Genomic DNA, 22,909 nt, shown 5'->3' with positions numbered 1-22,909 from the left:
GGCCACAGTTATGTGCTTTTGGACTATTATAATTCTTCTAGTTCACCACGTGAGCTAAACTAAGTACACTCAAAGTATGAAAACAACGATGAAATGCTATTATTAGACCCAGGCTTGAGGCGGTGGTCAAAGAAGTGGTCAGAAGTGTCACACTACAGTACTGCAGCGGTGGCGTGCAGAGCGGAGTACTGCTCTGTAAACAACACAGGACGGTAGAGTCGCTTATTGAGTCCACAACGACCCCTAACTATCCACGGTACACTGGCCACTGGGCACCTGTGTTATTGGCCGTAGAGAGAGCCAGCCCGTGGAGTGTCCCCCTCCACAGCAGCGTGTAATTGACTTTAACACGACGATATCATCAGGTGCACTGGAGCAGTAATTGGGAACGACAGCCTCTCTCTCTCTCCCCTTCCTTCCCAACCAGCAACAGTCATGATTACTGCTACTTAGCTTGACTTAATCTTGTAATCCCACCCCCTCTCCACCGCTACATAACCGCCCCCCCACCCCCACCCCCCCCCCCACCCGGACATCTATCTCTACCGGGAAGGCAAATGTGCATCTGTTATTTCTTACTTCAGGATTTTAATGGTTCCTGTTTCGGTGAGTTAGAAAGGGCTGAGTTCTGTTAGGGATGGACAGAGGCTGGCTTTACAGTATTATATGGCAAATTAATGGTTTAGGAGGACACACAGATACACACACTACATACACACCACACACACACACACACACACACACACACATGGCTGTGATTCCCCCGACAGACCCCATTGGGTTTTACAGTTCATAAGTGTTCATAAGGAAAGCGGTGGGAGCGTGTCTGCGGCCAGTCATGTGACGCCATGTTGATACGGTATTGGCCCTTTCATGCATTACGCTCTCCCATTCCCAGTGGCTAATTCAATCAGGACAAGGCCATAAAGGAGAGAGGAGGAAGACAGATACGACCACAACGGAGAACCATTCAATATTGTACATCTGTAATCAGACTTACAACTCAGTTAGTGGAAAAACCCCATCCAGGCAACTGCCATGCTTGCAAACTTTGCTGGATAGAAGATATAAAAAAAATGTTTAAAAAAACATACTTGTGGAATTTTAAATGATGTTTTAATATTTATCTTGGACCAAATCAGTCTGGGGAACACTTTATTAAGAACGAGGGGGAGAAGGAAAAACAACAACCAAATTGCACGGAAAATTATTGTTATTCTGCAATTTAATTATATACGGGGCGGAATCACCCTTGTCAATTGTTGACCGAATCGGCACTTCTAGTGAGGAAAGTAACTGTATCTCCCTCCTGTCAAGGCCACTGTGGCTCTGAGGATTCCAATGGCTTACTGCTGCTGACTCTCTGCCATAGGAGGGAGGGAGGGAGAGAGAGAGAGAGAGAGAGAGAGAGAGAGAGAGAGAGAGAGAGAGAGAGAGAGAGAGAGAGAGAGAGAGAGAGAGAGAGAGAGAGAGAGAGAGAGAGAGAGGCTCTGGCTGCAGCTGGTACCAGCAGAGCAGGAGCAACGCCCTGGTAAAACCCTGTCATAGCTTGACCATCTGCAGGGGGAAATGGCCTCTGTTCTGTTCTGTTCTGTCCAGGAAGGACACTCACTTATCTCCCCCGCCCCTCTCTCTTTCCCCTCTCTCTCTCTCTCTCTCTCTCTCTCTCTCCCTCTCCCTCGCTCTCTCTCTATCTCTCCCTTACTCTCTCTCTTCCTCCCTCTCTCTCTCTCTCTCCCCCCCTCCCCACTGAGAGATGTATACCACAGGACTGATAGGGGGGGGGTTTGGGGTGGGAATGAAGTTAACAGGGTGAAGAGCAAAAATATTATGTGTCATCCTCTGTGGGACACAGAGAGGCAGGAAATGAACTGTGGGATGGTTCCACACACGCCTTTAGTGATGAGGAAAGTGAACTCACAGAAGAGTAAGTGCTATCGAGATGCCAACATCCATATTTCAACAAAGTGGTCTTGTAACACTATTGGGGCAGGGGATGATGTGTGTGATACTGTTCACTTTGGAGTCGGCTCAACGGGCACCCCTTCAATTTCCCTGGATGTCCATCATCAGACATGACAGAACCTCTCCAGTACTCCTTCTAGTGCTGTTCGTTTCACTGGCTGTTTCAAGGTCTTTGTCTGCCAGATATAATAGGAGAATATTCCAAAACAGCGATGAAGCTTTTGGTGAAGATGAATCCTGCAGACTTCTAAACCTTACTGAAATTACACCATCTGCCTGGTTAACTGTATCGCTGTCATGGAGAAGGTTTTGTGTGTGTGTGTGTGTGTGTGTGTGTGTGTGTGTGCCGTGCTGTTCCATGCTGCAGTGCTGAGGCCTCTATCATGTAGACAGTGATGGAGTGGAGTCTTTAAGAAGAGACCCACGAGGGGAGATGCTATCACATGAGCCTATGCGCAGGTGCCTGCAATGCCGTAGACAGCTGGCCCTTAATACCCACCGCTACACGCTAACAACACACTAACAGCCATGTTCTCTCCATAGGAACCATGCGACCGATTGGGTTCAAAACCCTGGGTTGTCGGCATGCCACAAGACACTGTGTTAGCCCGCTGATGCTTAAGTGTAAGCATTTGCTTGGGGAGTAAGCTTAATGCTTATCCTCAGGTCTCAGACTAGGTTACCCAACAGGCAGCACTCTCCCAAGGTTGGAATTGCCCAGAAAGATTCCGTTGGATGAATGTCATTTTGTGACATCATTCCTTCATCAACGGTTCTCTCTTCTTTTATTAGGTAGAGAGAAAGACTCTCGTTCTTCATGAAAGAAGGGAATGTCCTGGAGTGTGACTAGAGAGCGCAATGCCGCAGAACACAATAGCATCTATATGTCTCTATTATGTCACCCATGCTTACATAGAAGCAGATCAATAATACTTGATCCTGAACAAGCCATGAAGTGGAACAATGTTACTTTATGATTTTATTTACGGCGCTATCGACACCCGCGGTCGATAGGATTATTCTGCTGTTAATCCCTCACATCAATTATCGTAAAAAAAACTGAGGTAGACTCTGTGACTTGGAGTGACAGGGGCAGGGGAGTGTCTTTGCTCCACTATGCTAAGACAGCTTTCCCACAGTTGCAGAAAGGCCTACTTTGGAGTCTCAAGTGCTCTCCGCCTCTCCTCCAGACCCTCATTAGGCCTTCTTGGAGAGGGCCCCTGGATACTTCACTTTTAAAAGAGGCGAGCCTGGGGAGGGAGGGATGGAGGGAGGGATGGAGGGAGGGAGGAGAGAGTTGGACAGGAGTGCTCAGTGGAGCTGACTCAGTCACAGAGACTCACGGAAGCTTGAAATCAGTAAATCAGGGGCCCGGCGGAGAGACGCGCAATGCGACAGGACGACCTCACTGTCATCATTGTGTGTGTGTGTGTGTGTACGTGTGTGTGTGTGCATCTATAAGCGTATTTCAGGTAGTGGGTCAGGAGATTTCCATACACTTGACTTTTCTGCGGGCAGAGGTCTAGAGAAGTGCATTGTAATATCTCAAGGGAGGAGAGGTGAAGGTTCCCACGGGCCGAGCTCCTCGCCACTTCACTCATACAATGGGTTGGGGGAGGGGGGGGGGGGGGGCTTTAGTGAGGCTGATGTAAGTGTTGTTCTCAGGAGCAGACAGTGTGAATTCCCTTCTCTCCCTTCCTCTTCATCGTCTCACTAATCCGTCCCAAAAGATTTGTGATTGTGTGTGTGAGAGAGTGCGTTTGTGTGTATGTGTTTGTGGGAGAGAGAGAGAGAGCGAGAGAGAATGTATGTGTATGTATGTGTGTGTGTCTGTGTGAGTGTGTGTATGTGTGTGTGTGCATGCATGCATGCATGTGTGTGTGTATGTACAGAGGGGGCTAGTTTAATAAAGCCTCAAGTGTTTGAACCAGGCTATCCACATAGTGTCTGTGCCTTTCCCTCCGAGCCCCCATGATTGGTTGAGATGCCAACACAAAAACGTTGACATGGAGCTCTGGGAAAATTCACCAACACGGACGGCGGGCAACACACAACACAATAGCCTCGTGATGGCGTAGTCGGAGGGCAAAGTGTCAAGACTGCCGTGGAGTCTACAGAAGAGCCTGAAGTTCAGGAAAAACAAATGAACAAAGTACCTCCAGATGGACGCCCAGGCTAATTTCATTAGGAGGCCATCGTAATTCCTCCACCACTTGTTGCAGGCGTGACGGAATCCCAATCCGAAAGAGATGGAAATGTGTGCCTGTGTTTTCGCTCCGCCATGGAAGGGTTCAGCTAAAGCACAAAGCCGCAATCAGATGTTATTCCGCTAATTCAAATAAACCCGGCCGAGGATAAACAGAGATATAACATGATCTGCAGCGCAAAATCCTGTCCATGTGGTTTGTGTCTAAGTGCGGGCATATTACCAAAGAGAGACGGGAGAAGAGAAGAAAAAAACACAAGCTCTTGGCATTTGGACCTACAAATCCCAAAAAAGAGATGCTTTATGGTTTTATAGAAATGAAATCTGCAACTCATCCGTGGGAGGGAGGAGAGTGGAGGAGAAGAAGAGAGGAGAGGAGCCGGTGATGAAAAAGAAAATAGAGGACTCCGATTTGGGCCGATGAAGGAGCACCGGAGCAGGCCGTGGCAGCAGACAGCTGAGAGGCTCAGGTAGAGCTGGCTAGGCCAGGGACACCACTATCAGCCCATTGATGAGGCCATTACAGCTTAAATGAGGACAGATTGGATCTAAGCTGTTCCCTTCCTTTTTTTTCTTTTTTGTCCTGCCACCCAGTAGTGAATGATTAATAGTGCGTGGGTCGCATGGCTGGGACTCGCGGCCGCTCCTCTGCCCGTCTCTCCTCCCTCCACTGCGGGCTTTTGGCGCAGACCTCCCAGAGATATCGCAAAGGGGCCACGTCTGATGCAGAGGCAATTTCCTGTGATCCAAAGTGCTGTTTGCGAGCTAATGACAATCACCCCGCTCCCCAACCTCCCATCCATCTCGCTCGCTAATCCATCGTCCTCTTACCCCTTTTAAGCCTTTTTCTTTCTCTCTCTCTCTCTCTCTGTCACTCTCTCACCCTCTTTCTTTAACTCTCTCTGTCTCTCTTTCTCCCTACCTATTGTCTGAGACATGAGTCCTCTGGTTGGCCGAAGGCAACCTTTCAATCAGGCTGGGCTGAGGTAAAGACTGATTTGTCCTGTGGGAGGCACAGTGCTGTTCGGAAATTAAAAATGCATGGAATATCTGATCCATGCTGAATCCTCAGCCCTTGTCTCTCCCTTGTCTACTCACTCCACAGTTGTGATCTATGATGTAAGATCTACGACATGGGCCCCATCTCCCTGCCACAGAGAAGCATCCATCAAGAGGAAACATCCTAGGTTTTTATGACATAGGCTCATGGGGTCAGAGAGGATACAGACAGGAGGGCAAGGAAACCTTTTTCAGGTCCCATCAATTCAATTCCCATGGACGGGTTGCCAGATTGGGCTGACTTTAACTATGTGGTAGTAAAGGGCAGCCAAACCAAAAGCACCGAATAGCAAAAACATTATATTTTTGACCCAATCCACGACAACGTATCAAAAAAACACGTTTCAAGACCAATGCATTTAGGTTTCGATCAAACACCCACGCGTCTCGCCCTAGACTGCCCAGGAAACCCCAAATGCAGCCACAGAAATGCGATCGCTCCCTGCGATCACCGCAACCGCATTGCGTATATCGTGACAGTACTCAGCCTCACCCACTAACACTCTCACCAGCATTTAGACCATTCCTAGAAATTCGAATTACAATCAGGACCAACAATGCAGTTTTAACAGTTCAAATACACGACACCAACTGAACTCTACTGGCAGCAGGGGGCTCTTCCTCTGTGGTGCAGTTTGGCATACTGATCTTGGCGTGAGTGAGGCGCTTAGCCTGCACCAACCAGTAACATCATTAAACTCTCCTCATGCTAAAGTGTGCATCTAGAACCTCAAATGAAAGGAATGCCTTTGATAGAAATAACAGTCATTGAGCAATGTAAAATCAACGAAGCTCAGGGGAATCAGAGAGCGTTAGCATCAGCGGTGGTGGGCTCTCCAACTCAATTGGTTATGGGGGAACTTATTCTAGTTGGATCCCGGAGCTCTCTGCCAACCTGTCAGGAAAATGCCGACTGCACACATTGACAAATGACAGTGCTTGGCAGGGAGTGTGTGTGTGTGTGGGGGGGGGTGTAGACTTGGTCCCTCTTATCAATGTGTGATGTAGTGAAAGTCACCTTGAGGTACCACAGCATGGAAATGTCTTGGCACTTTCCCTCCTTATATAAAATGACAGGCTGCAGCGGCACAGGAAAAAAAAATCCTTGCTGTTCATTCAGAGACAGAATTTTCTATTTTGTACAAAAACTGTCATAAAATATGCAGCGGTCCCACCGCTCCAGAGAGTGCAGCTCTCGTAGACGGAGATGGTGGTGTTGTGAGTGTGAGGGGGGGGGATGCACCACTCTTGTGAGAACACAGGGGGTTTCTGAGAGGAACCTGGAGAACGACATCTCAACTTCTCCTCATGACAGCTCTTCTGAACAGATCTGGAAAACGATGAATTCAATTTCCAAAATATAGACTAATACCTATAACCCTATAATCTTTAGTATTGCAGTTTTAACATTACATTTGTGAAAACAGTGTGGAGATCGATAATGTAGTGGTTTTTACCAAGTTGGTTTCTTGAAAGTCTTTCTAGGGAGAAGGCACTTTTGTATTCACTTGCTTAACACACTCAATAAATCTCCTTTAAACAAATCAATGAAAAGAATACCTTATCACAGCATCTTAGAGGTTCAGGTCTAAGATGCACCTATTGAGGTATACAAAAAGGACCACATACAGAGGGCAGTTGTGTTACCTTCATGAGCTATTTCAGTAATTATTCCACTAATCAAACCATTTCATGAAATTATTTAATGAAAAGATTAATAGATTATTTCATGATAAAGTGGTAACTTATCATGAAATGAACTGCATTTTCCAGTTTTCATTAGTTTCATGAGTAATCCATATTTTTAAGGTACTACATGGCAATACCACAGGCTAATTGAGGGCGACATTAGCATGACCAATGTTCTTCCTGATACAATGCTAAAACCTTGATCCTCCAAAATCAAACCAAATGACCACAGGGAATTTTTAAGTATAATACATTTTGCATTGTGAGAGACTCAGATTGGGAAAAGCATTTTCAAGGATATCTTTATATCTATATAAAAAATATGTATGTTTTATTCAAATGTCCTAAGAGCTGAAACGCTTGTATGAATAATTATCAAAGAATCAGTGGCATATTAGCCAGAGGCACTCTCCACTCTATTGCAGATGTATTTTGTATTTTTTTTGCCCAACCCCAGTGTGCTGGCTACAGCACTTTCTCCAGCTCATTAAGATGCAAGGCCATGCCCAATATGAGAAAATGTCCAAGATAGCTTTGAAGTCATTAGTTCAGTCATTAGCACAGTTATGTTAAATCGAAATTACAATTCATCACCAGAAAGAGCCAATAATTTATTTTGTGTTGCTTGGCAGGCCCTTAAACTGTATTCAGTCATTTGGAGTCACGCCACTGCACTCATTATGTCAGCGCATTTAGCGTTAGCGCTCGCCTCTAAATCAGCTCTTATTCATTAGCAACTTGGGGAATGCTCAACATACTCCCAAGGTGACGTGTGATTGTATGGAGACTGGTCCCTGTGTTTGTTGTGTTCAATGATCACAGGGATTTCTCGGCTCACACAATAGAAATGCCTTGTAAAATAGTTTATCCTTGAAATGCCATTTTGATAGACGTTTAATGAACACTGTGATGAGAAACATCAGCTGTCCACCTCGATTTGCTTTTAATTAAAAGATGCCTGATCCAGTTATCGTTATTATCGTATCAATCTAAATCACAGATCAAACACCTTCTTAAATAAATATATGCAATGACAGTTTATTAGGCGAGCCCGATTTACAAATTCTTCAAGGAGAATGCCATTTGGTTTCATCTCACATCATCTAAACATTACATATCATTTCCCTGATGCATCATAAATGTGCCTACATTGAATTGCAAACCCCCCCAGTGTTCTGACAACAGGAACAAACAAGAATGGCCATTGAGACATTTGTAACATCAATAGTATATTAAGTTTGCCTTTGCCTCTTAGTTGAGGGCTCCAGCGGTATCAAATAGACAATAAATACATTGTCCCCCACAAAGGCCCAGTTTCAGTGCAGTGATGCCCTCTGATCTGACCACATGAAAGAGAGTGGAGATTATCAATTGGCTTCATTCAGGACAGAACAAACACAAATACAATACTATAACCAGCATACATTATATGGGCTCCTCTTTCAAATCCTACACACTATATACTGTAGGCCTACAGTAGATGACTGCATTTGGAAATTCACTTACAGTTTTTAGATTTCATTTTATGCGCTTTGCATTGTTTTTACAAAACACATGTGTCCATTGATAGACTGCATGTTGTCTGCTGTGTCTCTTGTGTCTGTATAAGTGTATGAATGCTGCCTCTTGGCCACGGCTCCCTTTTAAAAGTGATGAGAATCTCAATGTGACTTAAATAAAACATTTCATCTCATCTCATGGGTTAGATCCTACAATAGCATTTAACACTTTTTTTCTTTCCAAAAGTGATACAATTGCTGAAGAAAAGCCGAACCCCACCACGACCAAGAACATTGGCTAATTAAAATGGGCTGCGTTATCTGAAAACCACTGCATCATGTCTGATCTAATTATCATACTTCTGTTCCAGTCGCATGGACATGTGGGCAAATGATCATCTTTAAACAACATGTATTTACTTCCCCACTGTTGGCCACAGAGTAGTGGTGCTGTGTGAGGAAGAGATTCAGTTTCATTAATGAAAATTGAATCCACACACACTGCGCGACTTTTATGCTGGTGTGGTCACCCCGGCTCCAACGCCATCTCCATCATGCCATTTTCTGCTGCGGTCATGAAACCGCATGCTCCATGAGCCGAGCAAGGGGTGGGGGGTGGGTCGGGGTTGGGGAGGGGGGGTGGAGGTTGGGGGTGGGGGGGATGCTAGAGGAGCCAGTCCAGTGGCAGAATCGCTGCTGTTCATGTAAAATTCACTGCCCAGTCTTTAAAGCTCACATTGACAAAGGAAACATGTTATACTTTCAGAGAGTCGTCTGCAATGGCAGTGGACAAGACTGACCCCTCTATCTCTTTTCAGCCCTAAATGACACCAATTTTGGGGTGGGGGGGGGCGGGGCAGTGGCATTTAGCACCCTGTCGATGACTTGATGGATGGGGGTAATGTCGTTGGACATTCTCCCCCAGCTATTCTCTTCCATCCTGCCCTGCCTTCTGCAATGCTAGGCTATACTATGGTCTTCTATGCTAGCCTCTATTCTGCTTTATGCTGGGCTGTCCTGTGCTGTGCTAGGCTGTGCTAAACAGGGTTGTCTCTACAGGTTTAAACAGGGTTGTCTCTACAGGTTTAAACAGGGTTGTCTCTACAGGTTTAAACAGGGTTGTCTCTACAGGTTTAAACAGGGTTGTCTCTACAGGTTTAAACAGGGTTGTCTCTACAGGTTTACAAAGCCCTAGTGGTGGTCACCCTCTGCATCAGGACCTCCAAGCCTCTGAGCCATAGACCTCCCACTGCCAACCGTATCACTGACTCAGCCTCAGAGGCATACTGGATAGGTCACACTGGCTACAGCATCACTGAGGTATACTGCATACTGCCTATCCCTTACTCAGCCTCAGCCTCAGCCTCAGCCCAGACAGATTAGATCACCCCCCCCACACACACACACACACAGACACACAGTCTGTCTGTACTGTGACAGCAGCCTCCAGCTCAGAAATGTATCTTCAATACATTTAACTACCCTATATATATATATATATATATATTCTAATACATTTCACCAGCCTCAGATAGGGTATACGATTGTAAAAGTGCTGAGTTGTGCTCGGAACACAGTGTGTTGTGGAACACAGTGTATTGTGGCACAGTAGCTGACCCACAGAAAACACTCTCAACCGGCAACATAGCAGAGGCTGCTGGGGAAAAGTGAATGGCAAACACCACAGCTTCTACAACATCTATAACATCTTCTATAACATCTTCTATAACATCTTCTATAACATCTTCTACAACATCTTCTACAACATCTTCTATAACATCTTCTATAACAGCTTCTACAACATCTTCCTAACAGCTTAATGTCACCACGCAGCACCTGGGTGACAAATGAGCATGTAGAAAAACGCGGTCACACACAAACACAAAGACACACACACACACACACATAAACACACACACACACACACACACACACACACACACACACACACACACACACACACGAGTTATGGAGAAACACAAGGCACATACGAACACACACTCACACTCACACAAACACACACACACACACACACACACACACACACACACACCGGCGACAGGCTAACACCTCAGAGAGTGTGTATATGTATATGTGTATAATGTGAGTGTGTGTGTGTGTGTGTGTGTGTGTGTGTGTGCGTGTGGACAGGGATGATGCTATCATTGCCGTTGAATGCACAGGTAGACTGCAGCGCCTTCGCATGCAACACGCTCTGCCCTTCGAGGACATTCAAGAGAAAACACACACACACACACATCAAGTAAAAGACCAGAAAGAGAGGGAGAGAAAGAGAAGAAAGGGAAGAGAGAAAAGAGAGAGGACAGAAAAGAGAAGGGGAGAGCAAAGAAAGACAGGAAGAAACAAACAAACAAACAAAGAAGGAAAGAGAGAAAGAAAGAAAAAACAAGAACGAAAGAACGAAGAGCAGAACAGGTCCCTGCAGCGGAGGAGGGGACGGAGAGGAGGAGAGAAGGAGAGGAGAGGAGGAGGAGAAGGAGGAGGAGGAGGAGGGGGTTACTCACAGTATCTCCAGATCGCGGAGGGCTCGGAAGGCTCCATCTTCGATGCAGCTGATGTGGTTGCTGTCCAGCTGCCTGCGAAGAAGAGACAGGAGTCAGAGGCAGGGCTGTGGGGCTGAAGGCGCATGGGGCTGCAGAGGGGGTGGGGGGGGCTGCAGGAGGAGGAGGAGCAGTGCTGCTGCTGCTGCTGGTGGTGGTGGTGGTGATAGTGGTGGTAGAGGTACCGCGGGCAGGGTGGGGGGAGCTGGAGATAGACACCAGCACACACAAACCCACACACACAAACCCACACACACTCTCCTAGCCAGAAGCTCTCACCTCTGCTCACAGCGGCCAAGGGAAGAGGAAGGGAAGGGAAAGGACCAGCTGGCTAAAGTGGCCTGTCTGGTAACAGCCTATCACCTCTCTCTCTCTCTCTCTCTCTACGCTGCCCCGTGAGTGGAGGAGAGAGAGAGAGAGGGGGGGGGGGGGAGAGAGAGAGAGAGAGAGAGGGAGAGAGAGACAGGAGGAGAGTGAACAGGAGGCTGCCTATAGTGTACAGCCCACCCCGTCTGTCAGCGCTCTGTAAATATTAATTGCATTTTACCCCCCCCCCCCCCCCATCTTCCCCTCCCCTCCCCACCCTCTCTCTTTCTGCCTTTCTTTCTTTCTTTCTTTTTTTTGAAGTCCGAAAGGGAGTAATTTCATTACATTAGAGCACCCAATCCATTACAAGCTTTTACCGGCTCTGTCACTGAAACAATTTCATTAAAGGAGAGGGGGGTTCGTAAATCAGCCCAGGTCACCGTGCTGGACTCCCAGACGCTCAGAGCGCTCCTTCCTCTTCTTTCTTTTTTCCTTTTACTTTAATTTGCAGGGCCTAAGTATGCAGCCCCCCCCACCCCCCCTCCCGCCCACGCCTCCCATCCCTCCCCGCCCTTCCGAACAACCCCTCCTTCTCTCCTCTATACCACCCCCAACCCCCCCCCACCCCCCCCACCAATAACACACACACCCTTATAGAGAGAGATGGATAGGGAGACAAAGTACTACAAAGGGCAGACATTTTACAATGGGGTCTCCGAGGTCCTTTATTCAACTCAGGAGCATTTGTGACATTTAACTCAGTTTGAGACGGCGTCTATGTGTCTTCTACCTCTGTCCTCTGGCTACCTATGAAAAAGAAAAGAAAAAAAAGAAAAAAGCATCACCTCTTCCACGACCCATTTCATCCTGTTAGGTTATCTCTCCCGTCCCTAGCCGCTTTTTTTGACTTTGACTTCTTCTTCTTCTTCTTCTCCTCCTTCTCGTGCGTGTGTCTAGTAAAGCACCTGATCCCTGACTTGAGCACTTATCTGCTCAGTAGAGGAGATGCTATCAGTAGAGGAGATGCTATCAGTAGAGGAGATGCTATCAGTAGAGGAGATGCTATCGCGGTTGACGATCAGTGTCAAGATCAGTGTCAACCGGAGAGGGGAAATGAAACAGGGTTCAGTTACTGTGAGAGGGTACTGAGGTTCTGTTACTGTGAGAGGGTACTGAGGTTCTGTTTCTGTGAGAGGGTACTGAGGTTCTGTTTCTGTGAGAGGGTACTGAGGTTCTGTTACTGTGAGAGGGTACTGAGGGTTCTGTTACTGTGAGAGGGTACTGAGGGTTCTGTTACTGTGAGAGGGTACTGAGGTTCTGTTACTGTGAGAGGGTACTGAGGTTCTGTTACTGTGAGAGGGTACTGAGGTTCTGTTACTGTGAGAGGGTACTGAGGTTCTGTTACTGTGAGAGGGTACTGAGGGTTCTGTTACTGTGAGAGGGTACTGAGGTTCTGTTTCTGTGAGAGGGTACTGAGGTTCTGTTTCTGTGAGAGGGTACTGAGGGTTCTGTTACTGTGAGAGGGTACTGAGGGTTCTGTTACTGTGAGAGGGTACTGAGGTTCTGTTACTGTGAGAGGGTACTGAGGTTCTGTTACTGTGAGAGGGTACTGAGGGTTCTGTTACTGTGAGAGGGTACTGAGGGTTCTGTTACTGTGAGAGGGTACTGAGGTTCTGTTTCTGTGAGAGGGTACTGAGGGTTCTGTTACTGTGAGAGGGTACTGAGGGTTCTGTTACTGTGAGAGGGTACTGAGGTTCTGTTACTGTGAGAGGGTACTGAGGTTCTGTTACTGTGAGAGGGTACTGAGGGTTCTGTTACTGTGAGAGGGTACTGAGGGTTCTGTTACTGTGAGAGGGTACTGAGGTTCTGTTTCTGTGAGAGGGTACTGAGGGTTCTGTTACTGTGAGAGGGTACTGAGGTTCTGTTTCTGTGAGAGGGTACTGAGGGTTCTGTTACTGTAACATGTTGAATTGCAAAGGCAGGGTTTTACCAGACTGTATGTTGAAGCGTCCGATGGGATTGCTCAGAACGCTTTGCTTTGAAAACTGAAGAGAGAGAGAGACGCAGCTGGAGATGTTTGAGGATTTTGAAATATAGGGGAATGATTGAATGTTTAATGTAATTGGATGTGATCTGTCGTTCTCCTCTGAAGTTATGGGTTAACTGGTCAAACGGCATCATGTGACTCCTGACAAACGACCATGAGGAGGATAACATGATCAAAGCTTTATCTAACTTCTGACCCTCTTATCTGTGGTTGCCGTTGTTGGAATCATATCATTCAAAGCTGCTCCTGGATCAGGCGGCCTGCCGTCTCAGGGCCATCATCCTATTTGAGAGATTAGTTCGTTGTCTGACAGATTTGTACACTCTGCTCCCTTCGATGAATTGCAGGACTTCCATTAATGCTCTCAATTATAGGATTCCCACTGTAGCCCAGAGTGCTTTGTTTGTGTGTGTGTGTGTGTGTGTGTGTGTGTGCATGGTGCACCCATTGCATGTATGTGTGTGTGTGTGTGTGTGTGTGTGTGTGTGTGTCTCTGTGTGTGTGTATGTGTGTGTGTATGTGTGTGTGTGCGTGCGTTCACATGCATACATTCACATATGTAATGGATGTTGGTAGTGGGACGGAGGTCCCAAATTTAATTTCCTCCAATTTAATTACTTTGGTCCCTTAATCATCCAGCCGTAAGCACTATTGGCAGTTTGATGCTCCGGTGTTGCCAGCCACCAATCTGGAGAAATATGAAAGGAGGATGAAATATGGGGTGAGAGAGGGAGAGAGAGAGAGAGGGTGAGAGAAAGAGAATAGAGAGAGAGAGAGGGAGCGAGAGAGAGAGAGCGAGAGAGAGAGAGCACCCTGGGCCTATCGCAGTCCACCCTCTATAAATCTGTCAGAGAGAGAAGGATGCTAAAACTAATTAATTTGGAGAAGCAATGTGATGGACGTTCATCAGCTAAGACAACAAGTGAATGAACGGATTAGTCCTGGGGTGTGTGTGCGTGCGTGTGTGCGGGTGTGTGGGTGTGTGTGTGTGAGCGGGTGCTTGGGATTTGAGTGCCTTCCAGGCAAGCACTGCCACTGGGCTTCAGGAGGAGGAGGGAGATGGAGATAAATAACAGAGAGGAAATGTCCTGATTAGGAGCGTAGAGGACAGGCTCCGTGTTCCTCTCTAACCATGGATATGGACCCAGTGACCTGATGTCTCTTTCTCTGTATCTTTGTCTCTCTCTCTCTCTCTCTCTCTCTCTCTCTCACTCTCTATGTGTTCATAGAGAGTGTCTGTCTCTCTATCTGATTTTCTATCTGTCTGTCTTTCCCTCTCTGTTTCACTCTCTATCTGTCTTTCTGTCAGTCTGTCTTTCTCTCTCTCTCCCTCACTCTCTCTCTCTGTCTGTCTGTCTGAATGTCTGTCTGTCTGTCTTTATGTCTATCTGGCTGTCAGTCTGTCTGTCTCTGTCTGTCCGTCTGTCTGATTGGGCCATGTGGTGCTTGTCGACGCCGCAGCCGGCTAATCTGCGCTCCAGATCGGTGAGCCGGGATTAGTGGGCGGCATAAAATGCTGAGCGCCGGCATCTGCGTCGACACGTCGTTGGTTCTAAGGCGGTCGTAAAGCACGCTCTGCGGCCGCACCTTCTCGCCTCACGTTGCACCATAACTCAAACAAACGCTCGGCGCTGGCACAGCATTCTAGGTAGCAGCATTTTTACCAGCGGAAGACAGAGGAGAGGAGGGGGGGGGGGGGGGCAGGGGAGAAGGTAGGGGTGGATGGGAGTTTGGGGAAGATTGGGGAAGAAAAGGGGGAAATTCAGGACAGAGGGGGAAGGGGGGGGGAGAGATGACAACAAGGAAGAGGCAGGTCTAAGAGAGACCGGGGGTGGGTGAGTTATGCCCTAGCATTGTTTTACCAACAAGCTGCAGAGCTGTTGACTCTCAATCACCCTTGGCGTTGTGTTGACAGAGCATGTGTGAGCCTCAGTACTTAGACCAGAGAGATGACATCGTGGCAGCACCCTATATGGACCATAACTCACTGTCAACCCAGCAGAGGCTTGGTCTGCAGGCCACCGTACCCTGCAGTAGCTTCTGGATGCTGTGCATCATTATGTGACAGCAGCTGGTGAAAGTGGGAACAATTCGGCAACCAATCGAAATGTTCTGGCTTTTATTCAGAAATGTTTAAATAAATGTCAACATTGTTGAAAATCAATGACACACATGCTACTCAAGCCAAAATATTGCAATGCAATGGATTTTGTGAGTAATCCCCACTACTACCTAGTTAACTATACCACTACGTTAAATTGTTAGCAGGCTCACAAAACAACCTGTGTTAGTTGACTAGCGAGTGTGTCATTGATTTTCAACAATGTTTTTTTTTTTTTTTGGGAATAAAAGTCAGAACATTTGGTCAGTTGCCGACTTGTTCCTGCTTTCACCAGCTGCTGTCATATATATATATACTCTATAGTATAGAATGTATAGTACTGGATAATGTATAGCATAGTACTGCACAGAATGGAGTCAAACATGAGACAGTATGAGTCAAACATGAGACAGTATGAGTCAAACATGAGACAGTATGAGACAGTATGCTGCTACACGGTTAAATACATGGACTGATCTGATTTCATGTGTACTTTAAAAACAAAACAAGGTGATCAGAAATAAACCCCTCCAAAACATGTTTCCATGTTAGTGGGGCTTAGGTAGTGGGCTTAGTGGGAGCCTAATCCTTAAAACAAAAGCAACATAAAGTGAATGTGAGTTGAAGGGTTGGTTGTGCTCTAGCAGACAGCTGGAGACAGAAACCTACACAGTAACACAGTAGTATTCAGACATTCTGTCCCGTCCGGCCGGCCAGCGGACCCCATTTTCAGATGGACAGATTCTATCTAGGACTGACAGATACAGTAGTCAGCAGTGTGTGTGTGTGTGTGTGTGTGTGTGTGTGTGTGTGTGTGTGTGGATGTGTGTGTGTGTGTGTGTGTGTGTGTGTGAGTGGAGCTGACACTTAACAGAAACCAGCTGAGAGAGAGAGAGTGAGAAAAAGAGAGGGAGAGAGAGAGAGAGAATGTAGAGAAAGAGAGAGAGAGAGAGAGAGAGAGAGAGAGAGAGAGAGAGAGAGAGAGAGAGAGAGAGAGAGAGAGAGAGAGAGAGAGCAGGAATAAGGCGGCAGGACGCCCAGAAACCCCAGATACACTCATCCCCGTCTGCTCTGACCTATTCAGACATGTGACATATATGCAATAACAGCCGTCGCCAGATTCTTGGCACATTTTTATTTTAGTTTTTTTTAAAAGAGCAGAAAGTCATGGTGATATAGGGGAGTCATGGTGATATAGGGGAGTCATGGTGATATAGGGGAGTCATGGTGATATAGGGGAGTCATGGTGATATAGGGGAGTCATGGTGATATAGGGGAGTCATGGTGATATAGGGAGGAGGGGAGGAGGAACTGACTGGACCGCAGAGGCCAATAACGCCACGCTGCTTTGGATAACAAATATGTACAAACATGTACATTTCAAGCCTGCAAACTGCGACACTTTAAATAAATGTGCAATAACACTATTGTGCAATATGACAACCCTAGTCGTCTATCTGTACAGTGTAGTACAGTGGATAGTGTACATAGCCTTTATTTATGTAAACCAGCTCCTTCGCTTCTTGTGATTTTTTTAAAAGTGTTTTTTTTTCTTTCCTAACACCAGGGGAGCCACCCCTCCTAAATGTCGTTGTTTGGTACCTGTACTGTAGCAATGACAATAAAGACCATTCATTCATTCATTCATTCATTCATAATGGGAGTGGGGTTACGGAGAGAGTGTGTGTGTGCGGAGAGAGAGGGGGTGAGAGTGTGTGTGTGTGTGTGGAGAGAGAGGGGGAGAGAGTGTGTCCCTACTACTGTAGCCCTGGGGGGGGGGGGGGTGGACAGAGAGAGCATATGAGAAAATCAATGCATGGGCCGACCGGGAGCTGTCAGAGTTTTTCTTGGGGAAAATGAAAGGTTGGAACATTTCAGCAATTAAATCAGGAGTCACCTTGGTGGGGCTAGAAGTGTCCTGAGCAGGATGAGGGAGTTGGGGAGGGGGGAGGGCAGGGGGTGGGGTGGGATAGAGGACCCCCTCTAAGTATCCTCTGCCCCTTACCCCCCCTCCCTCCCTTCCCTCCATTCTCTGTGTTTTACAACTAAAGCGCTGAAAAATATTTGCCATCACCAGCTGAAATACTATAATACTATAATATATATATATATTATATTATAATATAATAATTGGGCTAAATGCAGGGCCTACTTTGATTATATTACACAGGGTCTGCTTTGATTGGCTGTCCGTCCCTCTCTCTCTCTCTCTCTCCCTCCCTCCCTCCCTCCCTCTCTCCATCCCCACATCTCATGAGTAATGAGCACTCCGGCTCAATTCATCAATGTGGAGCATTAACCCTAACCCCCTGTCCAGAAGAGAATGACTCCCCCTGTCCAGAAGAGAATGACTCCCCCTGTCCAGAAGAGAATGACTCCCCTGTCCAGAAGAGAATGACTCCCCCTGTCCAGGAGAGAATGACTCCCCTGTCCAGAAGAGAATGACTCCCCTGTCCAGGAGAGAATGACTCCCCTGTCCAGAAGAGAATGACTCCCCTGTCCAGGAGAGAATGACTCCCCTGTCCAGAAGAGAATGACTCCCCTGTCCAGAAGAGAATGACTCCCCTGTCCAGGAGAGAATGACTCCCCTGTCCAGGAGAGAATGACTCCCCTGTCCAGAAGAGAATGACTCCCCTGTCCAGAAGAGAATGACTCCCCTGTCCAGGAGAGAATGACTCCCCTGTCCAGAAGAGAATGACTCCCCTGTCCAGGAGAGAATGACTCCCCCTGTCCAGAAGACGGCCTGTCTTGCATTCAGAGTGGAGGTGGAGCGTGCGGGTCTATGCGTGTGTGTGGGTCTGTGCGTGTGTGTGGGTCTGTGCGTGTGTGTGGGTCTGTGCGTGTGTGTGAGTGTGTGATACAGAGGGTTCTATTCTCACACATGTTGATCAGTAGAGATGAGTGATGTCGTGGAGGGGTGATAGGGGATTGGGGCACAGGGGGTGGGGGGGGCATCTGGCAGGGGTCAGGGGGGTCCTGGATAGAGAGTGACAATTGCTGCTTTTCCATTGACCAGACCGGTACGGCTCGGTATGGCACGTATTTGTATCCTACCCATACCGTACTTTCAGAAACACTTCTCCGTTATACACAACAGACCTGGAGCGAGCCGGGACAGTAGGAGGAGTTAAGTGTCATAAGAGCACTTCACTTTAATAAGTGCCGCTATACAGGGGGAAATGCGATAAGAATTATGTCAAAATGCAGCACTATCATGCACAGATCAATCTTAAAACATGTAACGTTAGATATATAACGTTAGACAGGGAGCCATGTATTTCTACGGAAAGGCTGTGCTTGACGCTCCCATTGGACTGACGCCGGGGCTCATACAATCTCCGCGTTTGTTATGGATACGAGTGCTGCGCTGTCTTGCTGGTAGTCAAATATACTTATTTATACAGCATATGGATGTTACGTGCCTGTTACTTGCCGCTTTCAGTTCTAGTAGATCTAGTAGTTCTAGTAGATCGCGCAACCATGGAAATGCCGACATGTGTTAAAGGGAGCAAGACACGAATTTACCGGCATTTGGCTCATGAGTGAACGGCGAAAATGCCTGGACGGCACAGCTTGGGATTCCATGGAAATGATAGGGAACTATGTGTGAAAGAGGCTTAAATGTTGAAATAACAGTAATACCATGTTCATTGATAAAATGACATAAGGGATGAAAAAGGGGCATGGCAGTTTTAGAAGGAGGATGATGAAGCGCGCTGGACTGTGGAACGGTCTAGCATAGGCACAGCACATCGCCATAATAGCGATTTCTTTGTTATGCTTGTTGTAAATAAAAGTTCTATGATGCATTGAAATGACATTAAACTAAGATAATAAGATGGTTATCATAATTTTTCAAATCTTTATTAATAAGTTATTACAGAAACAGTAAGTGACATTTTCCGAGAGCGAAATCTGTTGTGGTATTTAAAAATGGCAGTTAGCGATGAAATCTATGAACATGGGATGACGATTCCCATTGACCAATCAACGGTCTGCAGCGTCGCACGTCACACAGCCTGGGCCGAAAGTACCGTTAGCTCCTAGTAGTTCCTAGTCAGGAAGGGTAGCTAAAACGGCCCGGCTTGGTTGGCAGTGGAGAAAGGAAAACAAACCGGGCTCACGCGGCCCGGCTCGGTACGGCACGGTAGTGGAAAAGCGCCAAATATGAACTGGATCTGAGCAGGAGGAGGAGTCGAGGGGCGCCCCCCCCCCCCCCCCCATGAATAGCAGTGTTGCCCTAACACTGACTGACAGCCTCTCCACTTAGTTACAATCATAATGACTATCCCCCCTCCCACCCACCCAGCTACCACAACTTCTCTGCCATAGATCTGTCACATAGGATGAACCCCTGACTCTTGTCCTGAAGAGACAGACGTGTTATTTTAGCCCACACTCCAGAAAGAACTGTGAACACCATTTTCATTTTCTGAGATTGCAGGTTATCAATAGCACTGCGGGCCACAGGGGCAGGGGGTTGGCACTACAGCTAGCTAACTGTGTGTGTGTGTGTGTGTGTGTGTGCGTGTGTGTGTGTGTGTGTGCATGCGTGTGTGCTCGTGTGTGTGTGTGTGTGCACGTGTGTGTGTTTAAAACAACACACAACTGCATTCTCATAAGGATAATCAGCATGACTTCCACTGGGCTTGTCATGCATAACCGAATGGTCTCGGTTCAAAAGGGCACCCCCCCCAACCCCCTCTCCGCACATACAGTGAGAGATTGCATGCTACAAGCTACTTCTCTCTATGTGAAAGGGAGAGAGGATCAGATAGTGGAGGCTAAGGCAACCACCCAGTACCATAATAGCAAGCCTGAAACTGGACCCTGGGATCATTTGGACCTAACAAACACATACTTGCGCTCAGGGCCGCTTTAAGGGGGGGCTAGCTGGGGCGGTGGCACAGGGCCTCGCGCTTTGGAGGGCCTCGCGTGAGGCAGGCAAAAAAAAAAATCCTGGCTGGCGAGGCCCTCCAAAGCGCCAGGCAAACGACCTTATTATTATTTTTGCCTTTAATACATTTCTAAATGTTCACACATGTGATAATCATAGTCAATCATATATCTAAAATCTAGCATACCTATAGACTGTGAGGACAGGGAGATTCTTAGCAACAGAAGAAAAAAAAATGACACCCTGACACCTTGACCATGTGACCTATGACACCTTACGTGAAACGTGAATTTTGGGCGTGCGTTGACACGTGTTGTGCATAGTGACTGCTTAGTGCGACGTACAAAATGTCGAGGGAACGAGACCGAGGAAGAAAATTTGAATCGGGTGCTGAAAAAAGAAATAAAAATAAAAGAAAGGAAGGCTTCAGGGCCTCGCTTAGAGGTTCGTTCGAAAAATTTCTAAAAACAAGTGAGGCTCCCGTTAGCACCGAAGAAGCTACCGTTGCTGCTAGTACTAGCAATGCTAGTAGTAGCACGGCACAGCCCCCCCTGAGAGGCAAAGATGATGTCCCGGAGGTGGAGGAGGACAACAGCTACACCGGCAGCAGTGGGGCTGACCAGCCCCAGGTGATGATGGTCAGGAGTGGCGAAGTAGAGGATACGGAGGCGGTAGATGGAGCTACTCAGAGCAGCAGCAGCAGGGCTGAGAGTGAAATTGACATGGACGCAGCCACAGGTGATGGAACGCAAGACGAGCCTATGGTGTCAGATGTCATGTATGATGATCCTGGTAATTGGCCGGTACATATGGACTCTACAGTTACAGATGTGATCATTAGAAGAGGTCCCCCAAAGTTGAAACCTGGATTTAGTTATCCTAAAAATAATGAGAACAGAAACTTTAGTGAAACTTTATTTCTCCGAAAACTATCGAATGGGGCAAAAATAGAAAGAAAGTGGCTTGTGTACTCTCAAAAACGGGACATGTCTTTTTGCTTTTGCTGTAAGCTTTTCAACATAAAGGATAGGCCTACATCACAACTAGTTGATAAAGGGAGCAACGATTGGCGTCATTTAAGTGACAAGTTGAAATCACACGAAACTTCCCCAGAGCATCTTTCAAATGCGTGCAAATGGATAGAAGCAACGAAAAGACTTGAGACTAATACGGGCATAGATGCGCTGCAACAGAAGGAAATGGAGAGGGAGAAAGCGCATTGGCAGGCCGTGTTAACCCGTATTGTCAAGGACCCCAATTGAAATAAGCCAGTGGCTTTCTTGGGTTTTTATCCTGTTAGTTGACCTTGTATGTAATATGTACTTTCATGTACCTACTTCTGCAAATCTTCTAATAAAGTTTTCAATCAATCAATTTCAATCAGTCGCAGCCGTTCAATATCTGGCAGAACATAATCTGGCATTTAGAGGAACCAGTAATAAGATCAACGAGGAAAACAATGGTAACTTTTTAGGCCTTATAGAAATGATAGCGAAATTTGACCCAACCATGCAAGAGCATCTCAGACGGATACAAAGTAAAGACACCCATCAACATTATCTGGGGTATAATATTCAGAACGAAATCATTGGTATCCTGGCTTCAAACGTGAAAAACTCCATCCTAAATGACACGAAGACTGCGAAGTATTTTTCGATTATTCTCGACTGCACTCCAGATATGAGCCATCAAGAGCAGATGTCGCTTGTACTGCGTTTTGTGAATATGAACTCCCTTGAGGTGAGCATCGAGGAACATTTTGTTGGTTTTATTGAGACAAGTGATCAGACTGGAAAAGGACTGACAGATTCTGTTCTCGCTGAACTGGTGCGGCTTGGTCTCGATATAAGCGACTGTAGAGGACAAGGGTACGATAATGGTTCGAATATGAAAGGACAGCAGCAAGGCGTGCAGGCTCGCATACTCCGTCTGAATCCCCGTGCCTACTTCATGCCATGCGGTTGTCACAGCCTGAATCTGATGTTGGGAGACATGGCAAAATGTTGCCCAAAAGCAATGACTTTCTTTGGTGTTGTACAACGTATATACACACTATTTGCCGCTTCAATTAAACGTTGGGAAATATTGAAAGCAAATGCTCCATCTCTCACTGTTAAACCGCTATCTGGGACGAGGTGGGAATGCCGGATAGAGAGTGTGAAAGCAATCCGCTACCAAACAAATAATATTAAGGATGCTTTGCTTGAAGTGGCAGAGAGCAGTAATGACCCTAAAGTTAAAAGTGAGGCCTTGTCCCTGGTCAACTATGAGCTGCAAAACTTTGAATTCATTCTTGCTATGGTCATATGGTATGATATGTTGTTCGCCGTGAACACTGTGAGTAAGAGTCTTCAGTCTAAGGATATGCAGCTGGATGTAGCCCTGTCTCAGATTAAGGGACTAATTCAGTTCATGGAGAAATACAGAGAGACCGGATTTACCTCTGCAAAAATAACAGCAATTGAGATTGCTTCAGAGATGGATGTTGATGCAGTATTCAGGGAATCACGCGTGAAACGGAGAAGAGTAGATGCTCAAAATACCCCACTAACCCCAGAGCGGGTATTTGAAACAGAATA

At 46.8% G+C, this 22,909-nt stretch overlaps 1 protein-coding gene across 1 annotated transcript in view; it reads right to left on the bottom strand.

Moving 5' to 3' along the window:
- The window catches only part of slit3 (slit homolog 3), a gene marked incomplete at its 5' end in the record, with an annotated part of 178,396 nt that overhangs the window by 60,825 nt on the left and 94,662 nt on the right, over positions 1-22,909 (bottom strand). The window contains 1 exon segment of the mRNA XM_080526674.1: positions 10,944-11,015. Coding sequence (XP_080382800.1) covers positions 10,944-11,015 — 72 coding nt within the window.

This window comes from Nansenia antarctica, assembly GCF_963989245.1.
Source record: "Nansenia antarctica genome assembly, chromosome: 3".
Lineage (NCBI taxonomy): Eukaryota > Metazoa > Chordata > Actinopteri > Argentiniformes > Microstomatidae > Nansenia > Nansenia antarctica.
The sequence above is the reverse complement of the archived record's forward strand: the minus strand, read 5'-3'. Positions and strand labels throughout refer to the sequence as shown.